Raw genomic sequence first — 18,797 nt, forward strand, 5'->3', positions numbered from 1 at the left:
GCTGGTTATTGCTCCGCTTGGTGTGGCTCGGCACATTCCTATCAGCAAGTGACAGGGGACAATAATATGGCGCAAATAGTATGGAACCCATAAATGTTTCATTCCACACTGCTATGTTAGATATTGTATGGCACTGAAATACAGTAGCTCTAATATCTGACAAAAGCATTGTGCACTGAATATCTTTCAAAAGAATTCTGCACCATTGCAATTATTTATAGGATCGACAGTATTGTGACAAACTGGGTCTCGCATCGGGTGCTTCACACTGCCAGGAGCTAGAAATAGAAGAAACAAAGGACAACAGATAGAAAAGCCACACAGCCGCGCCGTGAACAAACGAAAGGCACTAAAGAACAGCCACAGTCCCGCAGAGTAATTAATATGTACCAACATGTGGGGTGAAGCGGGCATCATGCTAATGAAGACGAATGTGCGTGAAGAGTTCCGAACAGCTGTTCAGAATTGCAAACAAACTTGCAGTGTGAAAGATTAAAATACTTCTCCTGTTGTCTGCAATGAACATCCAGGAGGAACATGGGAGGAGGGGCCATCACGCGCGCTGTGCGAGGAGCATTAACTATTCAGAGCGAGAAATATCTATTTTTGTCTGATCTCTGCTCAGCCTCTTTGTCATTCACGCCCATGTGGAATGCAGGGGATGTTTAGCTATATATAGGGGAGGAACCTGGTCTTTGTAAATGCGATAAACACCTGTAGGGGGACTACTGTAAGTGTAACAAGCTCTTGGCATTGCTGTGGGGAGGGGGGGAGGAGAAATGCGAGACACGGCCTGGTGGCCGTGAAGTGTGAAGCAGTGGGCGGGGGAGCCCTTTGAAGTGAAGCTCTCGGAGGCAGGCGGCTCGGGAGGGAGGGAAAGGCGCGTGCTTGTGTTCACGTGAACTGTCGGAAATCCGCCCAATGGTTTGAGAACTTATTTTGCCCACTAAAATTCTCCCCTATCCATTCCTTGCGGAATGGGATAGGCGAGCCCTAAAACGTTTGTCATTTACAATGCCAATAGCTCTAACTTTTCCGAAGGCGAGATCGTTGCATTGTAAATGCTTGTTTCTCTCCTAAGGAGAGGACAGGCCACTGACGCTTCTCAAAGTTCTTCGGTACACGAGCCAGAGAAGCCTGAGAAATCATTCTGTGTGGTGTCCATTGCGTGTATGTGCAGTCCGTGCTCAGTACATTTCCGGTAGTCGAATTCTCAAAATGGTAGGAGTCAGAGTGCATGGACCAGTGGGATCCATTTTGGATTTCCCTTAGTTTACCATGGCATAAGATGGCAGGTGATAGTGCTTCCCCAGACAGTGAGAGTGCACTGACTGCACTCCTGTGGTTGGAGGGTGGACTTCCTTTAGCAATTCAATGAATGCTTGTTAGTAAAATGCTGCTGATTAGTTGATACTGACCGCGGAGAGTTAGTAGATTGTAGGGATGAATGGAGGGACTGCAGTGTCTGTTGTTAAAAGTGAAGAGATCTGAAGGCAGGACCTGCTTTTCTGTCAGTCCTTAATTACTGCTTCAAGGCAGCTGATGGCAGCCAGGTGCCGATATCTCACACTTCATCGTGCCCTTGTTTTGTATACTCTTGCAAGGAGCTAGCCATTTTGCTACAGCCACAACCTTGAATAAAGGGTGTGTGTGGAACAGTCAGAAAATGAAATGACATGCAAAAGAGAACCACTCTAAACTAGTTCGGAAATCTTGGACAGTGTATCTACAAACACTGTCTGGAGAATGTGCTTAAAGGTGGGATTCAAAGCGCCCCACTTCGATTCAGTTCCATGTTTTTCATGTCTGAGAAAGGGAATGCTCTGCTGAGTACTCTGCTGTGTGAACAGGGCTGGTGTGTGCATAGCCTCTAGTCTCCTGGAGATAAAGGGACATCACTTGAACTCTGCACAATGTCCTGGAAAAGCTAAAGGTATGCCTAGCGCCTAGGTGGCTGCCTGCATGCTCAGATAGGGAAGAAGAATACCTTGTCCTGCAGAAGAAGACTGTTCAAGAGCATGCATCAGATATCACTGACTTTCCTTAGGAGCAAAGTCATTGTTGACTATGTTGTGAATGCTCTTCCAGTCACTTATCACAGTGTCACAGTAGTCTGCCTAAAGAAATTAAGTCTAAGAAGTAACCACGTACTGATCCGTACAACTACAGCACTTAAAAGGCCGGTGATACCGCTGCCCAATTCCAAGTGGATCCAGCCAAAGACTGCCATCACAGACGATGCAGAAGTCTAATCCTGGCCCAGAGGCAACTCATGCTAGAGGAGCACCCCATGTGATATTGGTGTAGTAGCCGAAACTGTCCGCAATGAGCACCCATTCGATGCTGGCCTAGAGGAATCATCTGCCAGAAGGGGTGACCACTGAGTAGGTTGCCTTGCTGCTCAGTTGCAGCAGTCTCAAGTGAAGCTGCTGTTGTGTCCCGTGTCAGCAGATGTGCAGATGAAAGTTGCAGCACGAAGAATGCCCACACGTGCTGCATGACTGCAGTAACATGCTAAGGTATACAAAAAGTGATGGAATTTTGTGCCAGATGAAAAGTGTATATAGGGTAAAAGAACTTATACTTGGACTGACACTATACAGGTATAGCTAAAAAGTCTGGCAAATTCTACCATTCCTTAAAAGATGAACTTAAAAGCACTTTATCTTACATGGTACCACAACATATGACCAGTCAGGCATTGATTCAGATGCCTTTACAAATTGACCAATGTACGTCTTAGAGGACAAGCCCAGGCAGGATTTCCTAAGTACATCATTCTTATCGGACAAACACATGAAAACCAGATGAGAGAAACAGAAACCCTGAAGACATCCATAACTCCATAAAGATCTGTGGTAACTGGGATCTTTTGTCTGTGAAAAAAAGAGAAGAGCAGACAATCATACCTCCGTCTGTATTGTGGGAAATTTGGTTACTATATAAGGAAACCTGCCACCCACAACAGCTCCCTATAACGGTATAAATAATGGTTGGCTCTGGGCCAATAGACAGTATTTTTGATCATCACATCTCCAGGATGTTTGGAATCTCAGTGATCCCCAAACACAAATCAGAGCTTCTGCAAGTCGGGATGGTGCAGCAAGCAGCTCCAGTCATGGTGAATTGTAGATGGCATCAAGAACTGATAAGGTTTTTGCCCTGTGCTTATATGGATATTGGGATTCTCATGTTTGATCCAACACAATCCTAACATTGACTGTGTCAACTCACTTTTGCTTTCCCTCATCTTGATGTAACATTATTATTAGCCATCACCAAACAGCAAAGATTTGTTGTTTTACCTTCCTGTTTCTTGTTTAGCCATGATCAATTGTGACTCTTGCATATCATACATAACCACTCCCATTTGACAACTGTTGATCTTTTCAAAGAATGTTAGTTATAGGAAGTTTTCCATCCTAAAGTAGTCAAGGGCCTACTGCCCCATCTGCAAAGAGCTTCCTTATAGTCAAGTATAGTCTATGACTGAAAGAAAATCAGGAAAAATTACAGTATTTAAACCAGGGTTCGTCTAAACCATAAGCCAGTCATGATCATCCATCCCCTCCCTCCTTTACTTCATTCCAAAAAAAAGCAGAGGAAATACGGACATGTATATAATATAGAGTACTAAATAACATATCCTTTAAAAAAAAAGTGATCTGCTTACCGAATGTTTACTTGGTGAAAGATGCAGTGTACTATATGAAACTTAATTTACCTGGGGCCTATCTAGTAGAAACGATGGTTGGGGACAAGTGGAAAATGGCTTTACTAATGAGGTATGTTTAATATGGGTACGTAGTAATGGCCTTTAGGTTTTGTAATGCCGTGACCACATTTTAACACATCATAAAAAGCAATCCATGACTGTCTAAATGAGTTCCTACTAGTATATCTGGATGATAGCTTCGTCTATTTTACTTTGTAGGAAGATCACATGAGCAGGGTGACTCATTTATTAGACCATTTAACAAAACACAGACTATATGCAAAACTATCCAACTGTACATTCAAAACATTTATAAAAGAACGTGTAGGGTATAAACTAATTTCATAAGTCTAGATGGATTGCAGAACAGTCACTTTTACCACTGAGTGGCCAATCCATTATCAGGGTGTGATGGTCAGGGTGTGATGGTCAGTGCTTTTTGGAATTCACACATTTTTACCAATGCTTTGTTGACCTAAATTGTACACTCACTGAAAAACACATAAAGGGATTTCTTTTCAGTGGGCAGAAAAGACGCAGTCCGCATTCGATTGACTGAACAAAGCTTTTACTCAATCTCTAGTATTACAACAGTATGATTCATTGCAGAGGTCGAGAAATCTGATTCAACACCAAAACCAGTTATTTCTCTCTCCTGTTTTGTTACTGCTCACTCAGTTATCTGAAGAATTATGGATTCTGTAAATGATGCATGATGATTGTCAGGAAGGATAGAGACGTAGGGAATGGCGGTGGCATTGCGGTGTTATTTTAAGCCTCCTCCTCCTGTAAATTTGAAGCCATGCCTTTTTTGCGCTGTGAAGCCGCATTATTCAAACTTTCGTTAACGTCGCAGCTGACTTTGTCAGGTCTCTTGATATACCGTCCTCCTGGGAACCCCGGCCTGTGGGTATCCTCTTTTCTGACACAATTGCTCCCCTTTTACTAAAAACCGCCAAATGTTACTCTTCTTGGCGACCTTAAATTACATCTAGAAGACCCTCAATGTAACGCTAGTAGTGCTTTTCTGTCTGACCTTGAGGCTTTGAATCTATCTTTATGTAATGCAGGCCTACCTATGTGGCAGGCCACTTACCTGACCCTGTTTTATCTGACCTTCCCTTTGATTGTCGTGCTCCTGCTCTTCCTCTAGAATGGTCTGACCATTTTGCAGTTCAATTTAATTTAGAGATCTCTAGTAAGAAGGCTACGGTTCCCCCTGAGGACCTTGGAAGCTTCAGACGTTGGTGCAAGCTTAATATTGAATGTTTTAACACCTTACTGTTAGCGACTCTGCCTGACTGCTGTGTCAGATTGGCTTACAAATACTGTTAATCTTAGTCTGCCTCTTAACACTAAACGCATGCTCCCTCGTCGCCCTCCGGCTCCGTGGTTCACAGAGGATCTTAAAGTCATAAAATCCAAATCCAAAGCCCTTGAGAGGAGATGGCGAAAATCTTATTCGCCAACCTGTAAATCTTCCTACAAGAAAGCCCTCAATAACTGTCATGCTCTATGCAAGACCGCAAGAGCCATCTATGTTCCGAATACTATTGCGCATGTTTAAAACTGTCCTCGCACTTTATTTTCTGTAGTTAAGAAATTGGCAGGCTCTGACACTATTCCTGTCCCTCCTATACTTGATGTGACCCAATGCAACAGCATCACTGCCATTTTTATTGAGAAAGTTGAACTTATCTACAGTGCATTGGGAACTACTCCCTTCGCTGGTCGACTCAATTTAAGTCCTGATTCCACTTGTAAAGGAGAGCCGAACCCTCCGGCAAATCTTTGTCTCTGGCTTCCTTTCGACACGGACTCCTTTTGGAATGTTTAGCCAGTATCAAGTCTGGCTCTCCGCGTGATCCGCTACCCACAAACATCTTACGCCAACTTCTCCCTAAATCATTAGAAATCATCAGGGAACTTCTTAATTTATCATTAAGAGAGGCTTGGGTTCCTCCAGAGTGGAAACGTGCCATGATCATTCCCCTATTGAAGAAGGCCGGAGCTGATCCTTCTAATGTGTCTAATTTCAGGCCTATTTCTCTGCTCCCAGGCTTTTCGAAGATCCTGGAGAAACATGTAAACAACCAACTGACACACTTTGTGGAGAGTTCTGGCATCTTGCACCCCTCTCAGTCAGGGTTCAGGGCCAACTTCTCCACTGAGACTACTCTCCTTGGAGTTATGGAAAGGTTGCGCCGCGGTCTGGACCAGGGGGAGACAACGGCACTCATTTTGCTTGATCTGAGTGCCGCTTTCAACGCTGTCTCTCATTCCATCGTCCTTGCCTCCCTCCGGTCCCTAGGTATTGAAGGTCCTGCTCTATCTTGGCTTACATCCTTCCTTAGTGATTGCACCTTCAGATCTTTTCCTCCATGGCTGCCTCCAAAATCTGCTCATCTGCATATGAAGTTCCTCAAGGGTCTATATTGAGTCCTTTACTCTTTAACATTTACGTTAGACCCTTAGCCACCATCGTAAAAGACGCTGGTCTTTCACTGTTCTCATATGCAGATGACACTCAAATCATCTTTTCTCTTTCTTCCGCCAAAGATCAAAAAAATGTCAGTTCTCCAACATGGACTTAGTAAGGTCTCACAATGGATGCAGGCAAACTTCCTGAAGTTAAATGGGGACAAGACGGAGATTTTAATATTAGGAAAACAGAGACCTCTGGGGCCCCAAACATTGGCCTCAGGAAATGGGCCCTTTTCCTTTGCCTGTTACGCAGGTTCGCAACCTGGGCTTCTTAATTGATTAAAACCTCCCTATGCGGCCGCAGGTGGTGAGAGTGGCCGCGACATGCTTTGCATCTTGAAATGGCTTTGTAAGATCATGTGGATGCTCCCCGTCACCTCCCAAAGAACTGTGGTCCAGGCTTTGATCATCTCTCGCCTAGACTATGGCAATGTTCTTTATCTGAGTGCTTGCCAGGATGTTTTAAGAAAGCTTCAGATTGTACAGAATTCTGCAGCCCGCATCCTTTGCCACGTATCGAGAAGCGTCTCGATCTCTCAATCTCTCCTCGACCTTCACTGGCTCAGGATCACCAGCAGAATTAAGTTCAAAGCTCTTTGCTATATTTTTAAAATAAAACATGGTACTGCGCCATTATACCTCCAAGAACTTGTTTATCCCTCCTCCCCAGTTCATACTCTTTGTTCTTCCACTCACTGTGACTTTGTGATCCCACGTTTTAAACTAGTGAGAATGGGTGGTTGTTCCTTTTCCCATCTAGGTCCTAAGCTGTGGAATTCGCTACCTATTTCCTTGAAAAACACTTTCACATTCACCAGCTTCCGGAAGCACCTTAAGACATGGCTATTCACGCAGTAAACTAAGTTAGTCTCTCTGTTCCCTCTTTTAGGCTGTTCCTTGGCACCGGGAAACCCTGTTTGGGTAGCTGCACGCATTATAAATTAAATTAAATAAAATGCAAAGACTCCATCAGAACTTGTAGAATGGTCCGAGGCTACACATACAGTAAACCTTTAGATAATGGTCACTTTTACAACATTTGAAAACTGATGCTGCCTCCAGAAAAGTTATGTTCTAAATCCTTGTCTTTCTGTCATGATAACTGATGGGCAGGGCACTGTAAGACCACAGAGACCTTTCAACTTCTACCCCTTTCTTTTAGGTGGTCATCCATGAAAGAGGGTGTAAATGATTATACTTGTACAAACTGCTGCAGTTCCAATTAGGTCAAGAAAGGCACTGTAGGTCTTTTACAACCACTACTAATACCTCCTCAACTCTGTTGTACAATATGACTCAATTCTGTAGTCGATCTATCCAACAATCTTGATTACACCTACATCCTGATAGATTGTTCAACTACGATGTTGCAGTTGATGACAAATAAAGTAATTGTGTATTCCGCAATGGCTGAGTTGCTACTCATGCATATGATAAACCTGCATGGCTTACCATCCACCATTAAATCTGATCGAGAACCTCCATTTTTTTCTCCCTTTGCAAGCAATCTCCACTTTCCTAGTAAAGGACGTCTGTCTATTGTCACCATATCATTGGCAGACAGATGGATAAATGGAGAGAATCCGTCAGACCACAGAACAATAGCTTCACTTATATGGACAAAATCAAGAACCAAATTGGGACCCTCCATTATAGTGGAGCGCTCCAGGGAAGGGTTGAGGTGCATTGTGAGGTCAGTGCGAGTCCTAATGTGGGAGCAGCATGGAGTGCTCCAGGGAAGGGTTGAGGGGCATTGTGAGGTCAGTGTGAGTTCTAGTGTGGGAGTAGTATGGAGCGTTCCAGCGAAGGGTTGAGGTGCATTGTGAGGTCAGTCTGAGTCCTAGTGTGGGAGTAGAAGGGAGCGGTCCAGGGAAGGGTTGAGGTGCATTGTGAGGTCAGTGTGAGTCCTAATGTGGGAGTAGCATGGAGTGCTCCAGGGAACGGTTGAGGTGCATTATGAGGCCAGTCTGAGGCCTAGGATGGGAGTAGCATGGAGTGCTTCAGGAAAGGGTCGAGGTGCATTGTGAGGTCAGTCTGAGGCCTAGGATGGGAGTAGCATGGAGTGCTCCAGGGAAGCACTGAGGTGCATTGTGAGGTCAGTGTGAGTCCTAATGTGGGAGTAGCATGGAGTGCTCCAGGGAAGGGTTGAGGTGCATTATGAGGCCAGTCTGAGGCCTAGGATGAGAGTAGCATGGAGTGCTCCAGGAAAGGGTTGAGGTGCATTGTGAGGCCAGTCGGAGTCCTAGAGTGGGAGTTGCATGGAGACTCCAGGGAAGGGTTGAGGTGCATTGTGAGGTCAGTGTGAGTCCTAGGATGGGAGTAGCATGGAGTGCTCCAGGGAAGGGTTGAGGTGCATTGTGAGGTCAGTCTGAGGCCTAGGATGGGAGTAGCATGGAGTGCTCCAGGGAAGCACTGAGGTGCATTGTGAGGTCAGTGTGAGTCCTAGAGTGGGAGTTGCATGGAGACTCCAGGGAAGGGTTGAGGTGCATTGTGAGGTCAGTGTGAGTCCTAGGATGGGAGTAGCATGGAGTGCTCCAGGGAAGGGTTGAGGTGCATTGTGAGGTCAGTGTGAGTCCTAGTGTGGGAGTAACATGGAGTGCTCCAGGGAAGGGTTGAGGTGCAATGTGGGGTCAGTGTGAGTCCTAGTGTGGGAGTAGAATTGAGTGGTCCAGGAAAGGGTTGAGGTGCATTGTGAGGTCAGTCTGAGTCCTAGTGTGGGAGTAGCATGGAGTGCTTCAGGGAAGGGTTGAGGTGCATTGTAAGGCCAGTGTGAGTCCTAATGTGGGAGTAGCATGGAGTGCTCCAGGGAAGGATTGAGGTGCATTGTGAGGTCAGTGCGAGTCCTAGGATGGGAGTAGCATGGAGTGCTCCAGGAAAGGGTTGAGGTGCAATGTGGGGTCAGTGTGAGTCCTAGGATGGGAGTAGCATGGAGTGCTCCAGGGAAGGGTTGAGGTGCATTGTGGGGTCAGTGTGAGTCCTAGGATGGGAGTAGCATGGAGTGCTCCAGGGAAGGGTTGAGGTGCATTGTGAAGTCAGTCTGAGTCCTAGTGTGGGAGTAGCATGGAGCGCTCCAGGGAAGGGTTGAGGTGCATTGTAAGGTCAGTCTGAGTCCTAGTGTGGGAGTAGCATGGAATGCTACAGGGAAGGGTTGAGGTGCATTGTAAGGTCAGTCTGAGTCCTAGTGTGGGAGTAGCATGGAATGCTCCAGGGAAGGGTTGGGGTGCATTGTGAGGTCAGTCTGAGTCCTAGTGTGGAAGTAGCATGGAATGCTCCAGGGAAGGGTTGAGGTGCATTGTGAGGTCAGTCTGAGTCCTAGTGTGGAAGTAGCATGGTATGCTCCAGGGAAGGGTTGAGGTGCATTGTGAGGTCAGTCTGAGGCCTAGGATGGGAGTAGCATGGAGTGCTCCAGGGAAGGGTTGAGGTGCATTGTGGGGTCAGTGTGAGTCCTAGGATGGGAGTAGAATGGAGTGTTCCAGGAAAGGGTCGAGGTGCATTGTGAGGTCAGTCTGAGGCCTAGGATGGGAGTAGCATGGAGTGCCCCAGGGAAGGGTTGAGGTGCATTGTGGGGTCAGTGCGAGTCCTAGGATGGGAGTAGCATGGAGTGCTCTAGGGAAGGGTTGAGGTGCATTGTGAGGTCAGCCTGAGTCCTAGTGTGGGAGTAGCATGGAGCGCTCCAGGGAAGGGTTGAGGTGCATTGTGAGGTCAGTCTGAGTCCTAGTGTGGAAGTAGCATGGAATGCTCCAGGGAAGGGTTGAGGTACATTGTGAGGTCAGTGTGAGTCCTAGGATGGGAGTAGCATGGAGTGCTCCAGGGAAGAGTTGAGGTGCATTATGAGGCCAGTCTGAGGCCTAGGATGGGAGTAGCATGGAGTGCTCCAGGAAAGGGTTGAGGTGCATTGTGAGGCCAGTCTGAGTCCTAGAGTGGGAGTTGCATGGAGACTCCAGGGAAGGGTTGAGGTGCATTGTGAGGTCAGTGTGAGTCCTAGGATGGGAGTAGCATGGAGTGCTCCAGGGAAGGGTTGAGGTGCATTGTGAGGTCAGTGTGAGTCCTAGTGTGGGAGTAACATGGAGTGCTCCAGGGAAGGGTTGAGGTGCAATGTGGGGTCAGTGTGAGTCCTAGTGTGGGAGTAGAATTGAGTGGTCCAGGAAAGGGTTGAGGTGCATTGTGAGGTCAGTCTGAGTCCTAGTGTGGGAGTAGCATGGAGTGCTTCAGGGAAGGGTTGAGGTGCATTGTAAGGCCAGTGTGAGTCCTAATGTGGGAGTAGCATGGAGTGCTCCAGGGAAGGGTTGAGGTGCATTGTGAGGTCAGTGCGAGTCCTAGGATGGGAGTAGCATGGAGTGCTCCAGGAAAGGGTTGAGGTGCAATGTGGGGTCAGTGTGAGTCCTAGGATGGGAGTAGCATGGAGTGCTCCAGGGAAGGGTTGAGGTGCATTGTGGGGTCAGTGTGAGTCCTAGGATGGGAGTAGCATGGAGTGCTCCAGGGAAGGGTTGAGGTGCATTGTGAAGTCAGTCTGAGTCCTAGTGTGGGAGTAGCATGGAGCGCTCCAGGGAAGGGTTGAGGTGCATTGTAAGGTCAGTCTGAGTCCTAGTGTGGGAGTAGCATGGAATGCTACAGGGAAGGGTTGAGGTGCATTGTAAGGTCAGTCTGAGTCCTAGTGTGGGAGTAGCATGGAATGCTCCAGGGAAGGGTTGGGGTGCATTGTGAGGTCAGTGTGAGTCCTAGGATGGGAGTAGAATGGAGTGCTCCAGGAAAGGGTCGAGGTGCATTGTGAGGTCACTCTGAGGCCTAGGATGGGAGTAGCATGGAGTGCCCCAGGGAAGGGTTGAGGTGCATTGTGGGGTCAGTGCGAGTCCTAGGATGGGAGTAGCATGGAGTGCTCTAGGGAAGGGTTGAGGTGCATTGTGAGGTCAGCCTGAGTCCTAGTGTGGGAGTAGCATGGAGCGCTCCAGGGAAGGGTTGAGGTGCATTGTGAGGTCAGTCTGAGTCCTAGTGTGGAAGTAGCATGGAATGCTCCAGGGAAGGGTTGAGGTACATTGTGAGGTCAGTGTGAGTCCTAGGATGGGAGTAGCATGGAGTGCTCCAGGGAAGGGTTGAGGTGCATTGTGGGGTCAGTGTGAGTCCTAGGATGGGAGTAGCATGGAGTGCTCTAGGGAAGGGTTGAGGTGCATTGTGCGGTCAGTCTGAGTCCTAGTGTGGGAGTAGCATGGAGTGCTCCAGGGAAGGGTTGAGGTGCATTGTGAGGTCAGTGTGAGTCCTAGGATGGGAGTAGCATGGAGTGTTCCAGGGAAGGGTTGAGGTGCATTGTGGGGTCAGTGTGAGTCCTAGGATGGGAGTAGCATGGAGTGCTCCAGGGAAGGGTTGAGGTGCATTGTGAGGTCAGTCTGAGTCCTAGTGTGGGAGTAGCATGGAGCGCTCCAGGGAAGGGTTGAGGTGCATTGTGAGGTCAGTCTGAGTCCTAGTGTGGAAGTAGCATGGAATGCTCCAGGGAAGGGTTGAGGTGCATTGTAAGGTCAGTCTGAGTCCTAGTGTGGGAGTAGCATGGAATGCTCCAGGGAAGGGTTGGGGTGCATTGTGAGGTCAGTCTGAGTCCTAGTGTGGAAGTAGCATGGAATGCTCCAGGGAAGGGTTGAGGTGCATTGTGAGGTCAGTCTGAGGCCTAGGATGGGAGTAGCATGGAGCGCTCCAGGAAAGGGTTGAGGTGCATTGTGAGGTCAGTCTGAGTCCTAGTGTGGGAGTAGCATGGAGTGCTCCAGGGAAGGGTTGAGGTGCATTGTGAGGTCAGTCTGAGTCCTAGTGTGGGAGTAGCATGGAGTGCTCCAGGGAAGGGTTGAGGTGTACTGCAGTCAGTATCAAAGTGTGAGTGGAGGTCAGTACAGGAATGCAGTGCTGGGGTGCCCTGCTCAGTCTGTCTATATTTGTTTTCGGTTTGGCTCCCCTCGGGTCCGGGAGTAGTACATGCTCCCATGGCACTCCTCGTCTCAGGTACCTGCATGTCCTCCCTTCGTGCTTGCCTCTTTCTCCGCCCCAGATTGACTCTCTCTAAGTGCTTCCCTGCTCCTCTGTTCTCCTTTTTTGCCCCCTTCAGTTAGCTCATCTATTTTTGCACCCTTCCACTTACTCTACCCCCCTCCCCTTAACAAATGCTGGAGCTCCCTCCTATTCGGTCCTATGTCCGAGTATACACCTGTTTCATGTCCATCACTTCCCACTGCAATAAAATAAAGAATCGCCAATAAACCTGGATGTAATGTGCCAATACTAAAGAATGGAATCAATCAATCAGTGAAAAACAGCTTTACACCATCATGGGATCGCAGTCACGTCCACGTAAAATGTTGTGATCAGGTATTTTTTAAATATTACTGTGCATGCAGATGATGGATTGCTTTTATTGCACACAATTCAGTGGCATTAAAACATATTACACAAAAAATGGTGAAATACGGAAAATATTTCATGATATACTGTAAAATATTGGTTTATTCAAATTCACAGCAGAAAACCATCCTGAAGAGCTTCGCCTCTGCCATGGCTGCTATGATTATGCAGCAGGGTATCTAAATTATTGGCAGAAAAACGTATGGGGCACCTTGTCTGGCAATCATTTTCATCTACTTGATCTAAAATATTTGTCGTGACACTTGCAAATTATTTTGAAAATTGTGTGGTAACTCTGTTAAATCCATAATAATGCAGTGCATGCTGCAGCCCCAGAAACTCATAAATGCACTGTTTGTCACACCAATAACTTCTTTATGAAAGGCTAAACATGCAAATACCAATCAGTGCCCATTGTCAGCTGCACTTTGAAGAAAACTGTTTTTTCAAGCTAACTAAGCAGGAATATAAATGTAATATAAATATTTATAAGGAGCGGCATGTGTAATATGGTCCTTTATTGCCATCTCAGGTCAGGGTCTTGGAGACATTCAGAAACCACTTGGCCTTCGGGCTTGTGGTTTATCATGTACATCAATAAACAAAGATTTGTTCTGTATGTAGATAACAAGCACAGTCTGTGTCAACAACCTAAGAACAAGCGTATTGTTCAATTCCCGTCTTTGTAACTGTAGACAGCTGAAGACAAGTGCATGGAAGGCACATAATATCTCAAAAAAATCACATCAAGATTTGTTTGTAGGAGGGGGCTAAATGGCGACAAAGTTTAAAATACATTATGGCAATTGTTTCTTCGAAGTGGGGGTCACACTGATGGGTTTCTTTATTTTCACATAGATCTGTCTCATCCTATGTTTTGACTTTCTATCAGTAGGTAGCAACTGACAGCCTTAAGAGTCCGGGAAGGAGCTAGGGATCTTCCTTCCAGTGCTGTCAATCCGCAAAGCTTGGACGTGATAAAAGACCCCAAATTGCTGCTTGGCCAAATCCAACCCTCAGCTTTTCAGCACTATCAAAGGAGGCAGAAGAAGAGCACATGACCACAGGAAGCCTACCCGGGAGAGTGGGGCCTCTTCCCCACTAACCTGGAAATCCTACTGGAGTCTAGCGGGTGGTCTTTAGAATATAGGTGTTCTTGCAACGACAAGCAACACCATGGAGCACCGCTTGCCTCCAGGAGTGCCGACTGCTGTCTCTCGATTCCAAAGGAGAAAGCTGGGAGGGAATCCTCTCCGGCTGCGCGCCGTTGAAGCTGCTGTCTGCCAATGGCAAGACTCCAATGCAGGACACCTGCAATGCAACCCAACACCCCTCTCGTACCTCCTTTGCGCTATTTTTGCCCCTCCCATCTTCCAGCTCTTCCATTGTCAGACATTGCGTTGATATCTGCACCAGTGACAACCTTTCTTCTTGCCACTCCCACCGCATGCCTTCGATCCCACCGTTGCGTGACCTTGTTGTCCTGCAGACACTTGGGAAGCTGGCTGATGAATGAGGTTAGATCGTCTGGATGAGACTGTCAAAAGATTTTCATTTTCCATGCCTGGTCCTTGTCTAGCCATGATCCTGTTACCATCTTGTACCACTGGGCCTGGATATCAAGCATTCTTCTCCCTTGCTATTGACAAGGCCAAATATTTTATTCCAACCTTCCCTACGTTTCTAGCGTAAACCAGCATTGTGTTGGATCGTCGGCACATTCATGTTTGAAGTATCTAATGGGATATGCATCGAGGTGTGCATCGAACAACCATCTACCCAACTCAGACTGCAGAGAAGGAGCCACAACTGCTCAAGGGTGTAGTATGTCGCTCTGAAGACTCACTAGTAAAAGATGCCCATGTCTCCCAGAGGACAGTCGCTGTCTTCCTATCAATGCGATCCTGCCCACATCCTACTCTGGAGGGCTCATGGATGGTCACCGTGCTGTAGTGGGGGGAGGTGTAGTAGGTCCCATCACCTTCTGGGGTTTGTAGTAGCATAGATCAGTGTCTGCTCACTCAGTGAGCTCCAGGATCTACTTGTGACTGTAAATGACTTTGCAACTTACACTTAAACCCTCCCTCCTGCCCCTCTCTACCGTCCCCTCCCCACTATCTTGCAGCAATTCACAAATCCTTTATTTTCTCCCACCTGCGTGGCATTTTTATCTTTCTGTATTTTTTCTTTTCATTTCTTGAAAACACCTTAATCGAGGAATTAGACAGACAATAGGATCGGCCACCAAAATAAAAGTGGGCCAAATTAGTGAATTAAATAGCTATGAAAGTGGCCCATGTTTGCAAGCCGAGGCCTTTTTAAACTGTTAAAGACACGCTCTAAAAAATTTGCAAGGTATGGGAGACTGCATGGAATTGGGCTTGCTGCAGGCAATGTTTGTTTCAATATCAGAGAAATTAATGGTAAAAAAACGGCCATGTATACCATAAAACCGTCTCACAAAGAGACATAATCCCGGCCCACACACTGACCTGTCAGACCAGTCCATCTGGCACTGCTGATTGCCCTGCAGGCCAGTCCTACTCTACATCGATCTCCATTTTCTTTCCTCAAGCATTTGCTCACCCTAGGCTCCACCTCGATCTCTTTCCGGGACAGCCTTTCAAGAAGTGTCTCTGGTTCTTGCCCTCCCTCTGAAGCATGAGCCCTTCCCCTGTCCAAGGACACAAGTGGGACTCGTTTTTACAAGTGCGCGCCCTTCTCCTATTAGGTACACATGCACGGGCACATACACAAGAGCACATACTCAGTCACACACAGTGTCAGTTACAAGCAGGTACAGATGGTCACTAAGGCAAGAAAACTGGTTGGGCCTCATACTGTGTAAACCACAGATAAGTATGAGACATGGGCACATAGGCAGATCCTCAGTGTGAGAAGTTGGCCTGATATGTGATGTCCACTATTCTAGTGGGCACCCTGTATCAGTCCAAACAACCCTTATGGTGATGGTTGTAAAGTCAACCTTATAGACCAGCTATCCTAGTGGTAGCATGGACAAAGCAGTCTCAGACTAAAACTTCAGAGGGCATGTGAAGCCAGCTGCTTTACCAATACAATCCATTGAATACCAAATGAAAGGACACCACACAAGATATATATCAAATATAGATGTATTTATTCTAAACACATACCCCCTGAACTCTTTATGAGGTCAGAGGTCTAAGCACAATACAAGTTACTTAAATAACACACGTTAAGTTGCACAAATACAGTTTTGGCCCAGGAGCCAAGCAAACCATATACTAAGAAAGTGGTATAAGTACCACGACAGAAATACAGACAAGGCCTAGGGAATCGCTGGGGCTACACTGAACTACCAAAGGTTAGGAAGCAGGAAGCCCACGGGAGGCGTGTGCAGTGTCTAAACACAAATGCGGGTTCTCATAGGGATACAATGGGAACGTAAAGATTAGAAACTAGTTGATTTAGAACACTTCCGGATGGACTAGGAGAAGCTTACGAAAACTAGGACACTTTGATAATCAATACCCACCGGAGCACCGGAGTACTCTCGTTACCTCACCCAGAGGTGCCGGGTGCATAGGTGTCAAGTTGTGTCGGGTTTCGTAGCTGAATCCTATGGAAACCTGTAAAAAGATGCTGCAGGCGACCAGGAGAGAAGTGTCCGGTTGGATCCGAGGGTGGATCGAGGATGAAGAGTACCTGAAAGCAGAGGGGACCAACGCTGGGTCACTAGCCAGTGACCAGGAAAGAACCAGGCGATGTTGTGAAGCAATCAGGTGATGTCATGAAGCTTGTCTTTGCAGCCACGAGGTCCAGCAGGTGTCACCGACAACCAGGCACTGGAATCGAGCTGTCCCACGATGGATGAAGATGTCTGCGGTGTCGGGACCCGGATTGGACCCAACGAACCTTGGCAAATGCAACCCACGCAGGAATCGAATATTCGCTTCCAGGCAGACCAGCATGGTCTGGGGGGCTCCTCCTTTTCAGGGGAGCAGGAGCAAGCCTGGAGCATCCAGGCAAGCAGTGTAGATTAAAATGTTCGCCTTCACAGAGGCCACTAGCCAACAGGCAAATGACCGGAAAGGCGCGTCAAGCTCAAAGGCAACAGCAGGCCCCATGCGGCATTCGTGGAGTGTGGAGAGCTGTGTGTTGGTGCAAATGTGGCTCAGGGCTGGGGCTTCTCAGTCAACTTCGAGGGTGCCTCAGAAGCTGCACAATTAGCAATAAGCAGGTTTTTCAAGATGTCCGGTCCCACGTCTCTCGTCGCATCCACGGGTCTCAGCTCTGCTGCAGATGTGGGTCGGGGTCAGAGAAGTCTGGAAGTCCAGTTCCTGTCTGGCTCTGTGCTCGGGCTCCGGCGGGAGCGTCGACAAAGCAAACCGGCAAGTCGTTGTTGCTGCCTGTTTGCACAAGGTGGTCACTCCTTGACCACAAGGGGGATTCTTCAGTCTTCTAGTTGCAGTAGAATGTCGAAGGTCCAGAGTTTCGTTTCAAGTTTCAGTTCAGGATAAATCTAAAGTCTCTAGACTCAGCTCCTACCTTTACACTGATTAAAGGGGCTGGATTACCTGCTAGGTCCCTCCTATGGGTGGGACCAGGGAAGGGGGTGGTTACACCCCTTTCCCTTTGACCAATTTAAAGCCAGAGCTGGGGCTGGAGTGCCCCAGCAACTGGTTTGAACCGGACTATGCATGGAGCACCTTGTGTGCCCCAGGCAGTGTCATTTCATTCAGCCCTCCCTGTTCCAATACACTATGGCCTGTCTGGGGTGGTGCTAGCACCTCCCAAGACAGGAAACCTATTGTCCAAGCCTCCCTCGCTGGAAGGACTCCCAGCAGCAGGAGGTCAGACTTGTGTCTGTGGCAGCAGCATCCATTTTGTGATGCTGAGGCTCTGGTTAACTTTAACCGGGATTAACAGGAACAACATGTCTTCTCCCTCTAGAAGGGTGGAATGCTACCCCCGCCGCCATAACTGGCGAGGGGGTAGTATTCCAAAGCTTATGACACCTTACACAACATGTTTTGATAAAGCCAAACCAAACTTAGCAAAGTTATAATGCACTTAAGAGTATATGGTATGACTATATCATAGAACAGCTATAAGGACATGGTTCCGAAAGCTGCAGACAGGCTCAGCTCATGCTAGAGCACCATCTCACATAAGCACTCTGCCTTCAGGATTGTTAAGGCCTGCCATAGGAGTGACTTATAGGTGCATATGTGTCTATATATAAGGTTAGATATAGGAATACTATATCTAAGCAAGGGGTGATTACACGACCTTGCCCCAGCTGAGTGATCAGCCAGTTGTGTCAATTTGGATGGCCAGCCAGGGGTGGCATAATATATGCTGCAGCCCCTGGTAGGCCTTGGATGCACCTATCCCTGGGTACCTATAGTACACTATACAGGGGCTCATAAGGTGACCCAATATCCATTTGGAGATGTACCTAAAGTACATGGAGTCCATTTTTTCAGTGAGAGCAGATAGCCTGGGGCCCTGATTAGCAGGATCCCAGGCCAGCTAAGTCGAAAACCAGCTAAACACTAGGCAAAAAGTTGGGGGTAACCATAGTCAGGTATCCACCTTCCTACACTCAGCACCAAACACATATGGATACTTCTACAGAAAAAATCCCTCCCACAGGAAACCCATTCACGTGACGTCGCATGAAATCAAAAACGGTCTACCAATCTCAAACTCTAACGCACATTATCAAGCCTGCAGTGACATATACACACAGTGGAGACACACACTCAACCTCAGTGAAAGACATGGTGTTCGCCAAATACTCCGTTGGTGGTATGCACACACATACAGTCTGAACCACAGAAGCACACCTAGCTTATGTCTGAGGGTCACACATAGTTCCTCCTACCCATGCCAAAACTGGCTCTGATAGTGTGGCACTCTAACAAACCTTCTGACACCCGCACTGCCTCATAGAGACAGACAGACAGACACACACACACACGTCTCCTCTGCTAAAGCGGAGGAACATCGCTGCACTGAAAATGATACGGTATCATTATTATCACTTTTTTTAACTTTCACAGTCAGTGATGGGGCGGGGCTGGCCAGAGCAGGGGGAGGAAGAGGACAGCCCAGAGACGCCACAGTACAGGTAAGTGCCTTTTTTCTTTTTAAATGTGTGCTTGAATTTTTTTTATTAGGGGGGTGGAGGCGGCTAACTCCGATACGCTGCGGAGTCAGAGTTTTGCTTAAA

At 47.4% G+C, this 18,797-nt stretch overlaps 1 protein-coding gene across 1 annotated transcript in view; it reads right to left on the bottom strand.

Annotated features, from left to right (window-relative positions):
* Positions 1–263: 263 nt before the first annotated feature.
* The window catches only part of LOC147701068 (uncharacterized), a 382,816-nt gene continuing 364,282 nt past the window's right edge, over positions 264–18,797 (bottom strand). The window contains exons 4-5 of the mRNA XM_086929300.1: positions 2,795–2,876; positions 264–278 (exon numbers count right to left, since the gene is read on the bottom strand). Of these exons, the coding sequence (XP_086785426.1) occupies positions 264–278; positions 2,795–2,876 (97 nt within the window). The remainder of the gene's footprint in view (positions 279–2,794; positions 2,877–18,797) is intronic.

The sequence above is a fragment of the Lissotriton vulgaris genome, chromosome 7 (assembly GCF_964263255.1).
Source record: "Lissotriton vulgaris chromosome 7, aLisVul1.2, whole genome shotgun sequence".
NCBI classification, from domain to species: domain Eukaryota; kingdom Metazoa; phylum Chordata; class Amphibia; order Caudata; family Salamandridae; genus Lissotriton; species Lissotriton vulgaris.